At 39.0% G+C, this 21,480-nt stretch overlaps 1 protein-coding gene across 2 annotated transcripts in view; it reads left to right on the forward strand.

Moving 5' to 3' along the window:
• Positions 1-21,480, forward strand: part of dve (SATB1_N and homeodomain domain-containing protein dve) — an 897,131-nt gene that overhangs the window by 634,770 nt on the left and 240,881 nt on the right. For both annotated transcript variants that reach the window (XM_065222813.1, XM_065222812.1), the window contains 2 exons: positions 540-1,870; positions 10,914-11,405. In XM_065222813.1, the coding sequence (XP_065078885.1) occupies positions 540-1,870; positions 10,914-11,133 (1,551 nt within the window). In that variant the 3' untranslated portion in view covers positions 11,134-11,405. The remainder of the gene's footprint in view (positions 1-539; positions 1,871-10,913; positions 11,406-21,480) is intronic.

The raw sequence follows: 21,480 nt of genomic DNA on the forward strand, positions 1-21,480 counted from the left end.
CCACCATCATCATCATCATCATCATCACCTGCTGCGGTGTGACTGCAAAAAAAAAATACGATTATCTATCACCGGTTGACTCGAATCTGTCAGTGGTGCACGGGTTGTCTGATGAGTTTAATGATGCCATTCTTCGGACTGAGATTGCTTTTTAGCGGGCTTCGTCTTCTCCTTGAGTTGCAAAAAAACATCGGATTTTTGTATCTTGTGTTTCAGCTGAACCAGCACTATCACTCCTTTAGAGCTAACAAACCGACGTCCAATTTGTCTTTGGATTATATCAAGCCAAGACACAGAACGTGAAATCGGATCCCCCTCCCTCATCGTCCTACCGAGCGTGGAGCTCGTTAGTATTATTCCCTTGCGACTGTAATCCCACTTGTGCTGCAACAAACAACGATTACAGTGCACTAAAGCTCTTATGGATTTACACTATCTTCTACGTTTTGCCCTACTATTAGCGGTGGAAGTATTCATGTAATTGCCCTCCTCAAATAACTATTCTAATCCATAATCATTACTGTTTCTACTCGTTTCAGATCACTCTCTCGCAAATTTGTCGCAGTCCGCTACAAAACACATTCCCCTTCACGCCGGAAATCACCGATGAAGTCCGTCGAAAGTTCGATCAATGGTGGAGCAACCAGCTAGCTCCACAACCCAACCCTATCGCCCACAAGATCCTCCCATTTGCCAATGCCCAACCGAGCGAGCTGGATTTTTCCAATTTCAACATGCATGACGCCAGGGCGGAATCGCTAATTGATAGGGCAGCAAATCCCCACCACAACCTTGTGGTGCATCCTGCCCTGCAGACGGTTCACTCCCAATATCCAAATCAAAAGACCCGCATGCGAACTAGCTTCGACCCGGAACTGGAACTACCCAAACTGCAACGATGGTTCCAGGAGAATCCTCACCCTTCCAGACAGCAAATCCAGTCGTACGTCGTTCAATTAAACTCACTGGAATCCCGAAGGGGGCGCAAACCTCTGGACGTCAATAACGTCGTGTACTGGTTCAAAAACGCTAGAGCCGCCCAGAAGCGGGCAGAAATGCGGCAAGGTATGAGCAACGGTTACGGGAACCCCAACATGATGCTCTCTCAACCGGACTACATGAAAAGCTCTCCCAGTGCCCCGTCAGAAGACATCGACAATCTATCGCAGGACGAAATGGACGATGACCTGGACCGACCAATGTCTCCACAGCTCCCGCTTTCCCTCACCATCCACGAACGCAATCGACCGCTAACCCCTACCGAAGGCACTCCCATCAAACAGGAAAATAACCCAACCTGTTCCAGTCCCCCACCTTCCCCACCTCCATCGAACAACCTCAACTCTAGCAACAATAACAACAACAACAACAACAATCCCAACGAATCGGCCAACGACTCCACCAGCCAAAACGAGGCACCAAAATCAAACTATTCGAACGAACGTTCCAGCTCCCCTCAGCGATCGCGCTCACCAGTTTCCGAAGATCTGGACATGGACGAACCCGAAGGTTCCACCATCGACGATTACCGTTCGCCATCGCCCGATTCAAAACGTAATCTCCCCTTCCCGATCAACAATCCCATGTTCTCGCACTCGATCATGTACATGAGCCACTACATACCGGCCATGCAGGCCAATGCAGCTGGCATGCATCTGAAGAACGATCTTAGCCCCACCAATCATGCCGCCCTGGGGCAGGGAGGCCTGAATCTGTCGTTCAACAGTGATGAACGGCGGAAACGGAACAGGACTTTTATCGATCCGGTCACCGAGGTACCGAAGCTGGAACAGTGGTTCTCGATGAACACCCACCCGTCGCATAATTTGATCCTGAAGTACACGGAGGACCTGAACCGGATGCCGTATCGGTGAGTTGCGTTTCGGTTGACTTGTTGATTTGTTTGTTTGCCACAGCGATTGATTGATTCCCGGTGACGGTGAGGGTGTGGTGTGTAGTCTGAATGTATGTGTAAGCACAAACACATGTGGGTCGCTTTTGAAAAGTTATTTAAAGATTTCGAATTGATTTACTCATTGGTTCTTGAATTACCAACTATTGGTTCTTCAATTACCAACATTAATACAGTGCATGAACTGACATTACGCTACTTTTACTGCATTTGTTTATTTTTGTGGCCATAAAAATTACATGCGATTTTCGACATGATTGAAGTGCATCTTCTTGGATGTAATACTAAAATTTAATTTTTGCTGTGTGGAGCAGATTTTAAAATATAAAATTACACGATTAGCTATCAGAAATTTAACGGAATTAAAGCAGAAATTTACAAGTTCATGTAAATGTATATTACTGTTCGTTGAATTTTTTTTCTAGCTCGTTTATTAGAAAGGCTCAATCGTGTTAGCTTTCCGGAGCCTATAATTCTGAACAATGAATTTTGTTGTTTGTAACAAAATTTACCTAAATATTGATATGCCTAGTAGGAGTTGGGCCTAATACTAGAAGATTAAATAAATTTCAATTGTACTTTTGTTAACAACATACATGCATGTAAATTTAAATGCAAATGAATGTTTTATTAAAAACTTTCATGCAAAATAATGTTTTTTGCTGTATGTTTCACTTGAGGGAAAAACCCCAATGTGCCAAATGTAAATTCAAAAAGCTTAAAAATCGTTATCGAAAAAAATTCGAGAACGCAAGCCAAGTAAACAATGAGCCTACCAATGCCATTGATTGTTTTTCTGATTATTTTAAACAAATTGCACTTAGTTTTATTGCAATCTGAGACCACACGATCAACAATATGGACGAACTAATTTGCGTAAAACCTGAAATGACTTTACTCTGATCCTCGAAAGTCGAAAGCAAACAACCTGTTTATGGCTGTAACAAGCCGTAAGTTAGACTCTAAAGCCAATTTATGACTTAGCTGATTATGGCATCTCTTCTCTGCGCTTGTGTAAAACAAATTAGGTATGTTTAAAAGAAGCTTTTATAAGAAGCCTTTTCTAAGAAAACTCCAAGTAAATCAGTACATTTACGAAGATTTTCCAGAATAAGATTTATAAATCGAGATACCAACATTCCGTAGGCTTGCACTTCTGGCACGTACGAAAATAGTCCTTATTCGATTGAGCAATAGAAATAATTTTATTTGTCGATAATGTATGCACTCGGCTGTACCAAAAAACAAGGATATCTCTAATAAGACAATCTCGAGCATGATTTATCAGTTTCCGGTTTTTTTTTAAATGGTTTCAAGGAGGTTATTAGTGACTAACTTTGCTTGAAGGTTGACATCCTAAGTAGAGCTTCCATTTCCCAACGATTTTCACCATGCCGGGATTCAGGTAATTAAAAAGTTGTTTCCCGGGATGAAAATAAAAGTATTTCAATAGTTTCTTATCTAATTTTTATTTTTTGTTTTCAAATGCATGGATTATGAAATTTTACTGATTCGCTTAAAAAATGACTTCAAATATTAAAAGTAAATTAAAACTATCATCAGCCTTAGAAGAACGTTACCTGATGTAAAAATTTGACGAATTGGAGAAGTCTCAGTAGAGGTATGTTTGATAGATGTCAAGTTGTCGAGAAGTTTTTGCAAGTTGCGTTTCGTTTCTCCGCTAAGCTCATATAGTGTCACCTCCATTTGAAAATTTTTCCACGTTCAGCTGAATTAGTTGAGAGATTGTTTAGTTCAGACTGTTCTTTAATAGCACATTATGGTTACTGCTGGAGAGTAAGGTTCTCCTGGTGCATCGATAATTTGCTTGAGTTAGAAGCATTGTCTGTTGTCTCATGTTCTAAGCATCTTTCACAAACTTCATTGTTTGTGACCTAGAGCACGATGGCATTTTGCACTAAACCAGCGTCTGTTTTCAGAAATTTCATCAGCTTCTTATTTCGTCATGAAAAAATCCTGTCGTAAACTACGTCATGTAACTCGTTGAGTTATTCTGTTTCTGTAGGTTTGAAAGCAAAACATTCAAGCTGGCTTCAGCAATTAGCAAGGTCGCATCTCGTCTGCCTATCGCTAGAGACACGAATCTGATTGCTTGCAAAGCATTAAAAACTACTAGGGACAGCCCTATGGGGTTGTACGCAATGATGATGTACGACTACGTGGTCTTATATAATAAATGGTAATGTGTATCTTTATTGAGCCAGCTATTAATCTGAACCATATTTTAATTATTTTCCTTACCTCATTTTTATATAATTTTTTTTTAACTCTTTATTTGTTCCAAATTCAAAATAAATTACATTTAATTTTAACCTAGGTGCTCCAGTTACTACAGTAACTTTCCAGCTTTAATTTTTTTGATATATAGCTAAGTGTTTTTACATTGTTCCTGTCTTGGCAATTCAGTATTTTAAACAGGTTTTTTAAACCTGCATGTCAGTATAACAATTGATATCTTAAAACTAAAAACTAAAACTAAATCTTATCTAAGTATAAAGGGAATTAATCGTTGCAATTGAGGATTGCAACGATTTTTGCGACATTTGTTCTAAAGTCTCCATGCATGGCTGGTCTAAAAACTTGTTTAAATATTAGAAGTTTATTCGTCAGCAAAGTTTGGATTTCCTGTTTATTAGAGGATACAAAACATTTTATAAATTTGTTACATTTGGCTTGAATGCCCTCAATGTGATCTTAAAATGTAATTTTTTGGTCAAGTACTAATCCAAGATATTTCACTTGGTTTGACCAGGAAATTGGAACTCCGTTCATAGTGACTATGTGACTACTACTAGGTTTCTAAAACGAAGCTCTAGGCCTATGTGGAAATATTATAAGTTGAGTTTTGGAAGCGTTGGGAGAAATCTTCCATTTTTTGTAAATAAGAAGAGAAAATATCTAAACTTTTCTGCAGTCTGCTGCAAATAACACGAAGACTTCTTCCTTTAGCGGAAATGCCTGCGAACAAAGATTTGTGGCAACCCTGAGGCAAATCAGGGAGGTCCGAAGTGAAAATATTATACAATATAGGCCCAAGAATGCTACCCTGAGAAACTCCTGCACTAACAGGTAGTCGATTAGATTTGGAATTTTGATCATTTACCTGCAGAGTTCTGTCAGTTAAATAATTTTGAACTAATTTCATAATATAAAGTGGAAAATTAAACTTTTTCAATTTAGCAATCAAACCTTCATGCCAAACACTGTCGAATGCTTTTTCTATGTCTAGAAGAGCAACTCCAGTTGAGTAGCCTTCAGATTTGTTTGAACGAATTAAATTGGTAACTCTTAAGAGTTGATGAGTAATTGAATGCCCATGGCTAAATCCAAACTGCTCATTTGCAAATTGAGTTCGTATTGATGTGAAGCATCATTCTATTCAAAATTATCTTTTCAAAAAGTTTACTTATTGAAGAAAGCAAACTTATTGGACGGTAGCTAGAAGCTTCAGCTGAATTTTTATCCGGCTTCAAAATTGGAACAACTTTTGCAATTTTCCATTTATCAGGAAAGTATGCCAAATGGAAACATCTGTTAAATAATTTTACCAAGAAAGACAAGGTACTCATTGGGAGTTTTTGATAAGGATATAAAAAACTCCATCATCACCTGGAGCTTTCATATTATGAAACAGGCAGTTAGTTAAAGATCTTATTTCGTCCAAATCAGTCCCCCAGGAATCATCAAAAATATTTTCCCGAGAGAAAATATTCAGGTAATCCCGAGCAACCTGATTCTCAATAGAACTAGTAAGATCCAAACTGAAATTATGGGAACTCTCGAATTGCTTAGCAAATTTCTGAGCTTTTTCCAAATTTGTGATCAAAATTTTACCACCTTCTTCAAGCGCTGGAATAGGCTTTTGAGGTTTTTTCAAAAAATTTGTGAGTTTCCAAAAGGGTTTGGAACTCGGGTCTAATTTAGAAACATTATTTTCAAAAGTTTTGTTCCTCAGGGCAGATAATCGCTTTTTAATTTGTTTTTGCAAATTCCGCCAGATAACTTTCATGGCAGGATCGCGTGTTCTTTGAAATTGTCTCCTACGGACATTTTTAAGACGGATCAAGAGCTGAAGATCGTCGTCTATTATAATTGAATCGAATTTAACCTCGCATCTTGGTACTGAGGCAGCTCTTGCTTCAACTATAGAAGTAGTCATAGATTCAAGAGCATAATAAATTTCATATATGGTTAGCAAAGGAATATTTGGATCAAAGTTATATTCCATAAATGTTCGATATTGCTCCCAATCAGCTCTATAGTAATTTAAAGTAGAGCTGTTGGGATTAGAAATTATTTCTTGGAATATTTCAAAAGTTACTTCAAGGTTATCAGGACGGAAGTCAGCATGAGTTACCAATTGGCTACAAAGTCGACATGAATCAGTTAAGACCAAATCAATAGTTGAGGGATTTCTCGCAGAAGAAAAGCATGTTGGCTGTTTGGATATTGAATAGTGTAATTACCCGAGAACAATCATCAAACAGAATATTACCATTGGAATTGCTTTGAGCATTATTCCATGAGCGGTGTTTTGCATTAAAATCACCGATAATGAAGAAATTAGACCTATGACGGGTAAGTTTCTGAAGGTCACCCTTGAGAAAATTCTCTTGCTGGCCTACGCATTGGAATGGCAATAGCTGCCTATTTGTTTCGTAAGTTGTCCAAATTTTGTTTCAACAGAACTCCCAAAGTTTCAAAAACTTTGGTTTCAAATGAAGAAAGAATTTTATGTTTGATTCGTGTAACGGTTTACGGTCCAAACCTTAAGAAAAAAAAATTGAAACGGGTTGTTTTGTGACTAATTTTGATGTTACAATTTTCTTAATTATCTAAAACAATGATGTTTTTGATACTTAATGGCATTTAATCATTGAAAAGGAGGCTTAAACATAGCGCTAGTATCAACCTAATAGAATAAAAAGATGGGAAATTTTATAACCAACAACTTTGCTGGAAACAGTTTGGTCCTATCTTGAAACCTCGCTGATATATTCACAATTTACGAAAGGAATAGGAAAATACATTTTTGCAAGTTTTTTAAAATTCTTCATATGTTTACAGCTAGCATCAACATAATAATCCTAATTATTATTTATAGCTGATACATAATTGATTACAGAGGTTTTAATGCTATTATTTTGAAGTTTTCTGTTCTTAGCAACGGCCAATATTACTTGATGTTTTTCAACATCGGTAGTTGGACCGTGCTCATTCATATCTCCTACCAATCCAAGTGCACGTTATGCCGAGTCATTAATTGCACACAAGTTGTCGCATTTTTCTTTGAATTTCATGAATTCAAGGGTATTGGTCCAATTTGAAGGATCTTTTTCAAGCAAAAAATTAGGGTTGACATTTAAAATCTTGAAAAATTGGAGGTTGCTCACAAAATCTGATTATCTCCGTTTTGGATTAAGGATTGAAATTTTTCACTCTTGCTATGTTTTCTTGCCGTCATTTTGTTTTGAGAAGTTTTTGAGCATTTTCCTCTTGACATTGAAGTCGACCGTATCATCAAAAAATGCCAGGCAAATATTAATTTCTGACAAGTACTCAAGTGACTTCTGATTTTTTTTTTTGTATGTTGACTGGCTGATCTTGACTTTTTACCTTGGGATGAGTACTTAAGGGGGCTAGATTTTGATAAGTTCTTTAACGGGAATGACACCGATGAAGACTGCACATTGTAGTCAAAATACGTATCTGTCATGGATACCAAAATTAATTAAGTGGAATTAAATGGAAGATAACCTTTTTTTCTGTTTTATTTAAGCATTCCGCTAACAACCCAATTTCATTACTTTATCATGCAAATATGTTTTGTTCAATAATCTCTCATTTCACGTTCAATTTTAGATCTTCAAAGGTTATTTGAATGGTATGAATGGTATAGCATATGTGTTATACTACTACTTTTAATTCAAAATTTGGCCAACCCAATTCTGAGAAAATCAGTCACGATTCTTCAGAGTAAATTTTGAAAAACATTGTAACTTTGGGTGAACAAAATTTGAAAATTATATTGAACAATTTGCCTACGAGGAAAGTTCCATTCAATACCTTTCAAATGATCTAAAGAGAACGAAAATTGGACGTTATATGACAGAGGTATGAACATAACAAATTTGTCATGCTTTTTTCGGGGTGTCCTTAAACTTATGATCGGGAGTGTACTTCTGCTACGGCGTTGGTTTTCGGATCCTTGGCCAGATAATTCGCGCTTCATGATTGAGGTAGTGTTTCTTACTGCCACTTTGCCAATTTTCTTAGGTGTCGTTTCATCACACTTTTTACAATTTTCTAAACTTGCTAAACATGCCGGGATTTTGATCGGTGTTCTAACTAACATCTGTTGCATCCAAAACTCTGCACAAACATTATCGTTCTTCAAATGCTGTGGATAGGGTTTTTGATCTAATTTCCGTCCTACTAACCCGCGCTTTACCTCTCTTTTCTGAACAAGTTTAACCAAAAAATGAAATATTTTTGTCAAAGATGATTTCTAAATTTATTCACCTTTCCATACGTACCGTTAGATTTGATAAAGAGTCACAAATTGTTAAAATATTTTTTTTAAATCTAATACTGCTTCTTGATTCTAAATTCGTTCCACGAGTTTCAATTCCGTCCTAACGCATTGAAAAGCAATTAGATTTTCTTCGTCCTACGGATGAACGTGGAAAAAGGAGCGCTTCTTTTATTTTTAGAACAATGAGCGTAAACATTCACACAATGCGCTCTAACAGGATTTATGTTGTAGCTAATGAACTAACGCATCGGAACAAACCTATTCTTGATTTGTGCACAGTGAAATCATTGGTGCTATTGATCTTTTCTGATAGATATAACAGAAATGGGCGATTACGACAAAGTAGTGCTCTACCCTACTCCAACGTAGAAAAAAAAATTGAACACGAGTGTTGCAAATTTTAATCTTGTTTTGTTCGTTTCCAATCTGCCAAAAGCTTAGCAAAACGTCTAACCACATTTCGTTTGTGTTGATGTGGAAGGCCGTCGTGATTCCAGATAGCAATAACTTCGGAAGCCACGATTTGGACACTCTTACCGATCGACTGTTTCTCATTTTCACGATGGAACCTGAAATAACCTGTGATTTCTGATTCGGATGGTAGATGGTTTCATAAAAAAAAAATCTTCTTGCAATGGATCTGACTTCAACTTGAGTTTCGGGGTCATTTTTCACACAGTACCAGTAGCTTTGAAGAACGAGAAAATACTAGTTTAAACGCTGTCCAGACTGGAGAGTTATAACATGTTATAACGGTTGTCAAATAATTGCAACACAGAAACCACCATCAAGATAGCGCTGTAACATGTTATAACTCTGTAGTCTGAACGTACTATTATCTTGTGTGTCTGCTGTGCTTATTATAGGTTTGATTATGCATAGACGAGTGCACGGGTAAATGTTTGTTCATCTATTGAAAAAAAAAATTGACACAAGCTGCGGGCAGCTGCGATGACCGTTCTACAGGTGAGAAGGAAGAAAACTACCCTAGTAGCACGCTTGTCACAAATCAATTGTAGAAACTTATATACGACTTATTTCAGTCATAAACAAGTTGCTGTAACTTATTGTGATGAAAGTGTGCTACTTGGGTAGTCAACTCTTTTGTTCCCGCATTTTCTTCTTCGTGACGTCACGTCTATTGCTGCATAAGAACACCGTGACACCGTCGACTAGTTTCCTTTCTTCACACCTGTAGAGAACCCGCATCGCAGCTGCCCGCAGCTTGTGTCATTTTTTTTTTCAGTAGATAAACACCCGTGCACTCGTCTATTATCGATACAACTAAACAACTGTTGCTAAGCCACTGCAGCCTATCAAACTTATGTACACACAGGTACACACCGAAGCTAAAATAACTCAACAGAAAGTGCCCTATAGGATTGACAAGGGCATTGAACGAGTATCGTCCAACTAATGATCAAACATCAACCAATATTGCACGTAGCTAGGATAAAAAAAAAATTCAGAATAATTCTTTAGAGACCTCTCTTACTGATTGTATATCAGCTGAAAACACTAATAAGAATTATCATGATGAAAGACACAAGCTTCCACCGTAAATATAAGAAGAATTATGAAAACTTGCAAAAAAGTATTTTCCTATTTCTTCAGTAAATTGCAAATATCTCAGCGAAGTTTTAAGATAGGACCAAACTGTCTTTTACAAAGTTGTTTGTGATAAAATTTCCCATCTTTCTATTCTTTTATATTGATACTAGCGCTATGTTTGAATCTCACTTTCAATGATTAAATGCCATTATGTACCAAAAAATCATTGTTTTAGAGAATTTAGAAAATTGTAACATCAAAATTAGACACAAAACAACCCGTTTCAAATTTGTTTTCTTAAAGAATTTGTTAAAAATTTTAATGGGTTAGGTTTCACTAGATTTGAAAGAATTAAAAATATTTTTTGAAATAAGCTAAGAAAATGGGACTTTTTTCATAAAACTCAAATTAGCAACTCGCCCTAAGCCATCATGTGGAGAGTGATCCCTCAGGTTTCCTGACAAAATGCTTTTTTGGGCCACCCTACTCGTCACGCATTAAGGCAACTTCTAGGAGAGATGTTCTGAATTTACTTCCGTATGCTGAAAGAAGTCGTTTTCTAATCATGGATGTGTTAAAACGACGACGATAAACATTTGTCGTGAAACTTATCACTGGATAAGTCGACTCTCCCGACTCACTTTTTCACTAAAAAAATTAATGATTAGAATCGATAATTGCAGTTGGGGCATTATGATTCTGGACGCTTGAGATATCGCTGATGCCTAGATGGCAAAAGGATTAGAAAGACTCATTAGCTCTTCGAAATAATCAATTTTTACAAAACTTACGTGTCAAGTTGCTTCGTAAATCACGAAACGACAAACCATCCGACAAGGCCTTCATTAGTGGTCTAATTCCCTTTTTTTCCCCCTCTCTCCCGTCTAATTTCAGCCAAAAGTTCCCCCGCCTGGAGAGCAAGAACGTCCAATTCTGGTTCAAAAATCGCCGAGCCAAATGCAAACGCCTAAAGATGTCGCTCTACGATCCGGCTCAGCTCGCCAACCTGGGAGAGCAGGCTCACCTAGCAAATTTGCACGACAGCTCTCACCTGGCTCAACTGCACGAGGCATCCCAAATGCATCAGTTTCATCACGGTGGCGATCGGGAATAGCTCCCGCTCCGCTACTACTAGAGCCAACCGGTAGCACAGCTTCCTTTCATTGAAAATAGTTTCAACCAAGTGATATAACATACTATCGACAATTCGTAATGTAGGGTTCCCGCATCCTGGAATCACGGTAACTTTCTCTCACACCCACATTCGCTGTAGAAGTTTTCGCTCAATAGTTGTAAGTAGAGTTCTAACAGATTCGATAAATCGAAGTCCTAGATAAAACTATAAATGAATACCAAAGAACGAAGGATTTCTCCTGTATTTTTTATGTAAAAAAAAAATAGCAGATACAAAACAATTGATTTTCTCGCTCTATGCTCCACTTCAATAGCAATTGTAAGGATTCTTCCACGCTAATAGGAACTGAGCAGGATAGTTGCAACATAATAACTAGAATCTAGCAGCGAAATTTTACGCCGCGAGCAGTAAGCCCTAGAAAACCTGCATTGTAAATACACGTGTAATAACTATGAGAAAAAAAAATCCACAAAGCGCTTACAGAGAGCTGCATCTTGCTCCCATCATCCTTTCGGGGAAGATGAAATTTTGATGATAGTATCACCCCTCGGTAAAACCCACCAGCCAGGACACGGTGGAACGCGAATGCGATAAATTTGTGCGTTATCACCGGTGAAATGGAATTACACACCTAATTACATAATTAAATAAATGGAACGAAAAATGAGTTCATAAGTCCCAAACAGCATATCAAACAGCGTGTAGCGAAGCTGATTGACAGCTTTAACAGGAAAAAGTTCCTTGCCTCGTCCACCGTTATCGTCCTGGCTCAAGTTCCTCGTTCGTTTTCCCACATCTCCCGTCCCCGTTGTACATATCATGCAGTAACAAAGCAACAAAGAACCCCCTTTCTATCTCCCGACGTCATCCGCTGAATAGCTCGAATCAGAGCGGCACCCATTCAAGCATAAAATGTATGATTATTTATTAATTAATAGCGGAAAATATCCTTCAACGGACTCCTATGCGAAAATCGTATTCCAACCAATTTGGACCCCAACTGCAACTGCGATTCAAAGGTATTGCGCAGTAATTATTTTAGTAGTAAACTCCCTCGCACCATTTGAACTCCTGCTTCAGCAGCCCAGTCGCGTTTTCCTTGTATGAAGCGCAGCACGAATAAAACCTTCAACAGTTGTAAAAATCACATTCCATTCAGTCGGACTTGGTTGAAATTTCGAACTGCAACCAACCAACCAGCAGCAAAATAAGCTTATCACAGCAATGAATGGACAATGGACGGGGTGATTTCACACACTATAAAAGTTGCCACGCCACGCCAGGAATCAAACATGTCCGCTCTATTTTCCGGTATCAGCTTTTTTCTCATAATCTGATTTCTGCTGTCGGCCAGTTGCATCACCGGGGATGCAATAGCCTCATTATCGCCACCGAAATTAATAAGCCGCATTATATGGAATAGGTTATTAAGCATTCTATTTATTTTTTTTTTAATCACTACTGAGGGCTGTTTTAAATTCCATTCAATTATTCTTTGTGAATGTTTTATGTTGAACATTTTGGATTGCTGAATGCAAATACGCTGAAATTCATTATCGGTATAAAATACCTAAGTTACTGTTGATACATTTCGTTTTTATTCCTTTGTTGGTGCACTTATATATGTAATCGCAAGTAAGCTAATATAAAAACTGAACACTGTAAATATACTAGGATCGCAACTTTTTAAGTCTAGTAGCGCGAAACAACTGATGTTTTCAAAACTAAAAGAACAAACATGGATATCAAAAGTAGGCTGTAAGATTTTAAATTAATCCCCTTTTTAGGAAATATCGAGCACGTAAGTTCAGCAGAAGAAGTCACTAAGTAGTAGCAAGATAGGACAAAGTATCCCAGTTTAGCTTAATGAACACTGTAGAGACGAAGATTAAAAAGGGTGATCAACGATGGTCACCAGGATATGCTATTGTATCGTATTGTAATTATATTATTCAAAATAAAAGTTTCACAATTACATGAATATTCAGGAAAGTGTGATCTTATTTTCGAAAAAGTACGATGACAATTTCCAAGCTGTAGCGAAAGTGACAGTGGGGGATGTGCAGTCTCAGGTAGGTTTTCGAGGATTCTTACTCAACCTGTGCGCCGCAACGCCACGCCGCACGGTGGTCGGATAAATGCCAAATCGTGACATACATTAATATCTCTTCCCCAGGGTTACATGCTGTGTGACTTGAGCAAAGCTGATCCTTAGAATCTTGGCCTTAATTTAATGTCATCAATGCAGTTCAGAATTCTGCCGTAATTGCTACGCTTTTTACAAGGCATGATAGAAGAATGATGCGTTTGGAAAGTTTTTAGATAGTGCCATTCAACTCTTCTGAAAGTACCAACTTTGCAAGACCTTTATTTTTAGAGATTTTGAGCTATTTTTGAAAAAAATATGTCGATAGTGCCTTTGTTCTACAGACTTCTTCATGACATCCTAGAGTAAAGTTTATCTCAACATCTTCTTGACTTAGATATACGCTTATGAAGGAATATGAATTATATTATAGACTTTAACTTGACTCACAATAATCATGAAAAGGACCCGCATTTTCGAATCTCTAAAATGAGATCGACTTTTTTTTTTCTTCTTTCAACCAAATAGCACTAATTTCAATTGTTCCTTAAATCACATGCTGGTAGATGCTGCCGCCCTGTTTACATTATGCTGACTAGTTTTGGATAATTTTAGTTCACTAGCATCCTCACAACAGCACAGATGTAAACACGCCGAAAACAAGTGGCAGATCGTTTATCGATCGGATCGATCTTCCTAATCTCCGGTGGCATCTTGACGAGGACATTGATCGTTTTATTCCTTCAATCGCCTTGACTGATACTGAGAGAAACTTTACAGAAGCTATGTTTGCCAATGGCCATTGTCAACACGAACGAAAGACTTCTTGACCTGGAGTTTACCAATCTCCCGGAGTATCTTGACCTGATAACTGCACCTGCAGCGCTGTTTTCTGTTTTTTTTTGTATTAATTTATTTGTACAGGCTGAATCGAATAAACTTTACAGAGCCAAGTTATCATTTGCGTTATACATAATAAAGGTCTTAAAACTAGAGTTAAAGGAATTGAACCGATTACTAGCGGTCGTCTCGAGGTTAGAAGAAATTTACAGTTTTATGGCAGGGGAGAGGGAAAAGGAGGTTTTAGTTATGATTTACGATACAAATTTTTCATTATTCCTAAAACATGAACTTATTCCTATTCAATTTGGTATCCGCAGTGTTATTACACACATATTACAGAAACAAATATAACAAAAAACACACACGAACAAAACAAAAACAAAACGCATGGTTAGTCAAACTTACAGTCTAAGGTTAATATTATTTAAAAAAATATATATATAAGTTTCATAAACTCCAGATCGCGTCTACCCAAAATATCCCGAACTGGAACATTAGGTTATCTACATCGAGCCCGAATGGAATCGTACAGGTCAGATCTGACTCCACGATGCTCAGCATAAGACCAAATAATGTGATCGTCCTGGTAGCCTTGTCCACATTCACAGAGATTGCTGTCCCCCAGCTCAACACGTAGCAATATAGCCCTCGTCCCATTTATTCTGCCAGCTGACGAGTGACTGTTGGCGATAAATGAAGAAAAATTCGTTGTAGGCGATTTGTCGATTGTAAATATCGTCTTCCATAGCGCCCACCTTAGCAAGTGAGTCTGCCATCTCATTGCCCGGAATCGAGCAATGAGATGGGACCTATGCAAACTTACTTAAGGGTCCTGTGCACCACCAGCGGTGCAAAGGGCTAACGTGAAAGACTTCTATCCTGGGCGGCTGCTCGCTTTTCCCTTGACCCAGGCCCAGGTCAGATTCCTATCGACTTGCTTAATTTCCTTGTTGAGACTCCGCCGCCATGATCCCCTGGGTCTGCCTCTGCTGCGATGTCCTGCCGGATTCCAATCCAGCGCTTGCTTGCAGATTTCGTTTCCGCCCCTTCGAAGTTTGTGGCCGACCCACCTCCACTTTCGCTCTCGAATTTCTGTTGCTATCGGCTTCTGATGACATCGACGATGGAGCTCGGCATTCGAGATCCAGTTGTGAGGCCACCAGGCACGAATTATATACCGCAGGCATCGGTTGATGAAGACCTGCAGCTTTTGAGTGTTCTCCGCTGATACACACCACGTCTCGCTGGCGTATAACAACACAGATTTCACGTTCGAGTTGAAAATTCGGATTTTGGTGCGTTGACTTATCTGGTTGGATCTCCATACGTTTCGTAAACTCGCAAAGGCAGCCCTAGCCTTCTTGATTCGTGCACCTATGTCACTCTTGGTCCCGCCGTCCGACGCTATTTGGCTGCCAAGATATTGGAAACTTTCGACCTTCTCCACTGCTTGCCCCGCTACCGTAAAGTTGGAAGGGTTGCCCGTGTTGATATCCACGATTTGATCTTGTTGACGTTGATGGTGAGACCCGCCGCAGAGGAGCGTTCGGCTAGGTCATTGAGCTTACTCTGCATATCAGAGCGCCGTTGTGCTAGTAGAGCAACATCATCAGCCAAATAGAAATCGTTGAGATGCTCCATGGTGATAGGCTGCCAATGCAGCCCACGGTTCGGTACACGATCAATTGCACCTACCATGATCTCATCGATTACGATGAGAAACAGTAGCGGTGATAGTATACATCCTTGTCTCACACCAGCGACTACCCGGATAGGGTCGGACAAGGCTCCGTTATGCAGAACTCTGCACGTGAAAGCCTCATACTGCGCTTCGATGAGGTTGACGATTTTATCCGGGACTCCCTTGCGTCTCAGGGCGCCCCACAGATTCTCGTGATTGAGACGGTCGAAAGCTTTTTCGTAGTCAATGAATACAGAATAAAGGGACTCTTGGAATTCATTGACCTGCTCCAGTATGATGCGGAGCGTGACAATATGGTCCACACAAGATCTTCGGGCACGGAATCCTGCCTGCTGCCGTCGTAATGCAACATTTGTGCGGATAGCATGGGGTCAGCTTTGAGCATCTCTGCTGATATGCGATCGACCCCTGGAGCCTTCTTGGATTTCATGATTCGGATAGCTGCTTCAATCTCCTGCAGTGATGAGGCTTCGGAATTGACGCGAGTGATGCGCCGCACCCTAGGTGGATCATGCCGAGATGTTGATGGCTGGTTGGCCGTCGAAATTTGAAGAAGTTGTTCGAAGTGCTCAAACCAGCGTTTCAGCTGGTCAGTGGGGTCGGTAAGCAATTGTCCAGTCGTGTCCTTCACTGACATCCTCGGGTTCATCCTTGCTCCACTCAGGCGTCGTGAGATATCGTAGAGGAGGCGTATATCGCCAGTGTTTGCGGCTTTCTCTCCTTCGTCGACCAGGGAGTCCCACGCTTGCTTGTCTCGTCTGCAAGAGCGCTTTCTCTAGAGCCGAGTACCGTTAACGGGCTTCGTTCTTGGCTCCTCTGGTTCCCACCCACTCTATCGCGGCTTTTGCTTCTCTACGCTCCTCAATCTTCCGCCAGGTTTCATCTGTGATCCACTCTTTCCTCTGGGTGTGCAGCTAACCCAAGTTGTTCTCGCTTGTTTCTATAAAGGCATTCTTGATGGCCGTCCATTGTTCTTCTTCGCTGCCACCTTCTGGAACGTCCACAGCTCGAGTCTCAAGTTCTTCAACAAAAGACCTATTTACCGCTGGATCTTCAAGTCGGCGTGTGTTGAACCTATGCAAAGGTGATGACAAAAGATTTTAAAGATAAAGCACTTAGGAGCTCTCGTATTTTCATGAGAAAATACGAGAAATGCTTTACCGGCCTCATAGAGCGAATAGCCTCGACAAAACTGAGACTATCCGTAAAAATAAAATAGTGATCTTGTGGAAGTGAGGCGATCGTTTCTAGCGTATAGTATATAGCCGCCAGCTCAGCATGGAACAGGCAGCTAGAAGCATTCGAGAGGCGCTATGAAATTCATTATAAATACCAAAACAAACCATCTGTAAAGAACGATCTTGCGGAATCAACTTGGCCTAACTTTGCAGCATAAATTGACGGAACAATCATGGAACGATGATGTTCTGGGGTCCCACGAATCTCCCGCGTCATAGATAAATGAAAACTAACTGAATCGCCGAAGTCGGAGAAGCATACACGATGAGGATTATGCTGTGAAGGGCTGACATCCAGTGTTATGTACACGTAGTACAATCACATAAAACAAGTTTGAGGATTCAACTCAAGAAACTCGCTGTTTTTTGTTGATAACTACTCATCATACTACTTGACGAGAGTTTTGTACCATCCGTACTTGACGATCAGAACAAGTGTTTTAAATTTGACTATTTTGCATGCAACTTTGACTTGTTGAATTCTATTTTTATGAATATTGAGTGAGAACTATTATCAAGTTATGCTTCAGTAGACCAGATGTTATCAGCTTTCTACGAATCTATCTCTGAAGTGATAAATCATCATGTACATCGAAAGGGACAAACAGCGATTTATGCTTTCAACAAACCGTTATGGACTGCAGAGCTACGTACACTTCTAATCATAACGTAAGCTGCGCAACAGGTTTTTCCATACTAAAATGTGAACGGTAAAGCTAGACTTCGTGTGCTTGAGTTGGAGTACAAAGCTGCCCTATCTGCAACACACGAAAACTATTTGTGTAGGATACAGACAACCGTTAAGGAAAATCCTTCCTGGGATTTCATCAAGAAACGCAAAGCTGACTACGGCATCCTTGGCTCGGTAAACTTCGATGAAATCACTTCTCGCTCAAACTCGGAGACAGCTAATCTCTTTGCCAATTTCTTTGAGAGCGTATTTAGTAAACCCATGCAACGCCAAGCAGGCTTCGAGCAGATTCCGTCTCTTACCATTTATCTACCATGCATACAGTTTTCTCCTGGCAAAGTTCAGAAAGCCCTCGAAGATCTCGAAAGGGCTCGGAACGATTAGCCTGCTTCCTGTGTTGCTGAAAAACTGTGCCGCTACGCTTGCGTCGCCCATTGCTGCAGTTGTGAGTCACTTTTACTCATTCATATAAAAAAATCTTACACTGTAGGTTATTCAACGCAACAAAATTCTTCATTGAATCAGTTAAAGAGACTCATTCTTTGAGTAATATTCGTTTTCAATGTATTTAGCTTGTCATCTCAGCTAGAAATTGAATATTGGATAGTCAAGCTCAGTGTAAAATTTGCATCAAATTCCATGTTTTAACTTGACAGCCTCTTAGTTCCGAATTCACTCACCATGCAGCACTAGTTATTATTTGATTCAAAAGGCTTGCTTAAGCAGTCAACATTCACTCAAAGCGAAACTTATTCAAAGAGTGAGTCACTTTTACTTAGGTTACTGATGCGCTGAGTGACCAACGCTTCTAGAAATGTATCCTTACGAATGAGCAAAAGTTACTCACTCTCTGAGTTAGTTTCGTTTTCTGTGTTTCGACTAAATAGGAGATTGCTATCTCTAGTAATGTTATTCAAATGGATAAGACCTATTGTATGCTGGACACAGGGTGACCAATGAACCGTGAAATCGGGAAAAAGCCAGAAATTCTAAATCACCGGCTGAAGTCCGAGAATTTCGATGATGAACCGGGAAAAATATACGTCATCCTCTCTTTGGAAAATAATAATCTTCTCAACTACTATATTTTCCGGATACAATCACTTTAAAGAGCTTATTCGATAGTTTTGATGAACATTTCAAAGTAATTTAGAGGTAATTTAAAAATGCATTCTAGAGATAATAAGGTATGTTAGATACAAATTCCAATGGAGTTTTTGGAAGTATTATTATAAGGTTTTGACTACAACGCCATGTCAATTGTTTGAGTTCAAAATAGAATTAATAGGTGGTTCTGTGTGAAATTACATGACGATTTTAAAGAGGATTTCACGTCAATTTCGAATGAATATTCTAAATAAATTCCGAGAAAAATGTAAAGAGAATTCTTATGAAAAATTTCGAGAGTATTGAATTCTAAGGGAATTAGAAACATAATTTCAAGTGAATTCGAATTAAAGTTCCAAGGGACATCCGTGAAAAATATCAAGGGTATCGAATTTTCAATAAATTTTCTTAACCATTTATTTTGTCATTTATATATTATTGAATAGAACAGCAAAATAATCTCAAATAATCTCTAGGTTAACAATGCGGTCGTGCTTTGGACACAACTCTCAACTTTTTTTCTCTAACATCTTTTCACTTATTAAAAAGTGTTATAAAAGTTCGAGTTCCTTCTATCTCTTGGTGCACTTATTTCTTATCAAACATGCACTTTTGTCACACTTTTTGCATTTTTTGAGCAGTCTAGTTTCTGGCGTGTAGTTGTTGATTTAACACAACTAAACAAGAAAATAATAGCCGTTAAATTCCCACTTCCGAGAAAAGATTAAATTCTTCAGAAAGTGGCTCCTGCACCAAGCTAGTGCACCAAGCGGTAGAAGGCATCTTCTGCCTACAGTTAAGAAAGGCAGCATGCTTTCATAGTGTGAGTGCGCATAGAAAGCCCGTGTGGAATTCTACCACAACGCATTGCTTTTTGAGCAGAAAAACGTACCACTTTTTGATTCACCGATTTGTTCTTCTGTTCTGAGCCAGCTGGGTAGAGTTAAGAATTTTACAACACTCGACTTAGCATCAGGATTTTACCAAATCAAACCGGAAGACGGATACTGCTTTCTCGACCAATACTGGCCATTAAGGGTTCTGTAGGCTTCCAGTTGGACTCAATATTTCACTGAATAGCTTTCAGAGGATGATGATCATAGCCTTAAGTGGTCTCCCTCGGGGATGCACTTTTCTTTACATTGATATTGTCGTCATTGGATGTTCGATAAATCATCATTTATCAAGTTTGCAAATAGTTTTTAAGGCTCTTTGGCTCTTCGGTATATTCAGCACTTTACCACTCCAGATTTTCCAGGTGTTTGTGCAGAGTATTTTTCTTCTTTCGAGTTCCATTTGACGTTATTTCTTAACGCTATCGACTACTTTGATCAAACTTGCACCAGTTGTTCTCTAAAGAAGTGTAATAAACCACTGTCAAAGATTTTCGGTCACAACACTAGAAGTGTGCTAGCGGCGCGCGAGTTGCGTACCAATTTTATTTTAGTCAGCCTTCATGACCACCATCAGAATGGACTTGGTCACCTGAACAACTTTGCTCAAGACGGCAACTGCCCATATGGCAATGATTAGGAGATATTTAGCACCCTTATAATTAATATAAAATTGAAGCGTCTCCAGCTACTACTTTTTCCGCGCACAACTTATTTCTGCATTTAAACATGATTTGGCATTGTGTTGTTGAATTTGACATGAAAATGGCAGGGAACAGTTTTTTTTTACCCTAGGGGCATACCACTCTAAACTTTAGTACTAGTATACATTAAATATGTATAAACCTCTCATATCAAGACCAACAATTGAAATGGCCTTAACTCCATTTTGTAAACAAACCTTCTCGCGAACCGAAGTCCGCAAAGGCAAACCAACATAATGAACGAACAGGTAGGGGAAATTCTCATATACCCGATTGTGGTTCAGGTTTGCAAATGAAGTTTTCGTTTCGCGAGAAAATGGCCTTACAAGGTTTGTTTACAAAATGGAGTTAGGGCCATTTCAATTGTTGGTCTTGATATGTATTCTTATGGTGATACTCTAAGGAAGCCTTAGCGTGAAACTTAAAAGGCACAAATATCAGCTTCCACAAAACATACAAATTTTAAATTGCTACTCTCCGTTTGTAGTAGCACAGCAAACAACGAGTAGCAATTTCAAATTTGTATGTTTTGTGGAAGCTGACATTTGTGCCTTTAAAGTATCACGCTAAGGCTTCCTTAGAGCATCACCTTAAGTATTTTTAATCTTGCATTATTTCCATCGTAGTTACCGGTTGCTAGTGTTGTTGTTTTTTGTTGTAAGACCCGTCAATTTTATAGTTTTCGTCACATATGAAATGAAATTAATTCCTGTTCTAATCTATTTTAAATACAATAAAATCATGATAATTTTATACGTATTTCAATGATGCTTATCGAATACTGTAAAAAAAAATCGTGTTTTATTCGAATTACTGATGGATTAGAGTAGAGAGGTTCTAGAGGATCTAGAACCTAGAACGATGAAGCGAATCGTTTACAGTAGGATTGTACTGATTGCAATACGTTTTTCGGGGAACATACATCGGAAAAGAGAGTTACTTTAGACTGGTAAAGTAGTTTAATTAGCATTTTGCTAGTAGGGTTAACTACCCCATTTCCGGCCTATTAAGCACAACCCGCACTTCGTCTTTTTTATCTAGCGCAGTTTAGCACCAAACGGA

Source organism: Ochlerotatus camptorhynchus, unplaced genomic scaffold (assembly GCF_037179485.1).
Source record: "Ochlerotatus camptorhynchus isolate MF236.1 unplaced genomic scaffold, CSIRO-AGI_Acam_v1.1 ptg000178l, whole genome shotgun sequence".
NCBI classification, from domain to species: domain Eukaryota; kingdom Metazoa; phylum Arthropoda; class Insecta; order Diptera; family Culicidae; genus Ochlerotatus; species Ochlerotatus camptorhynchus.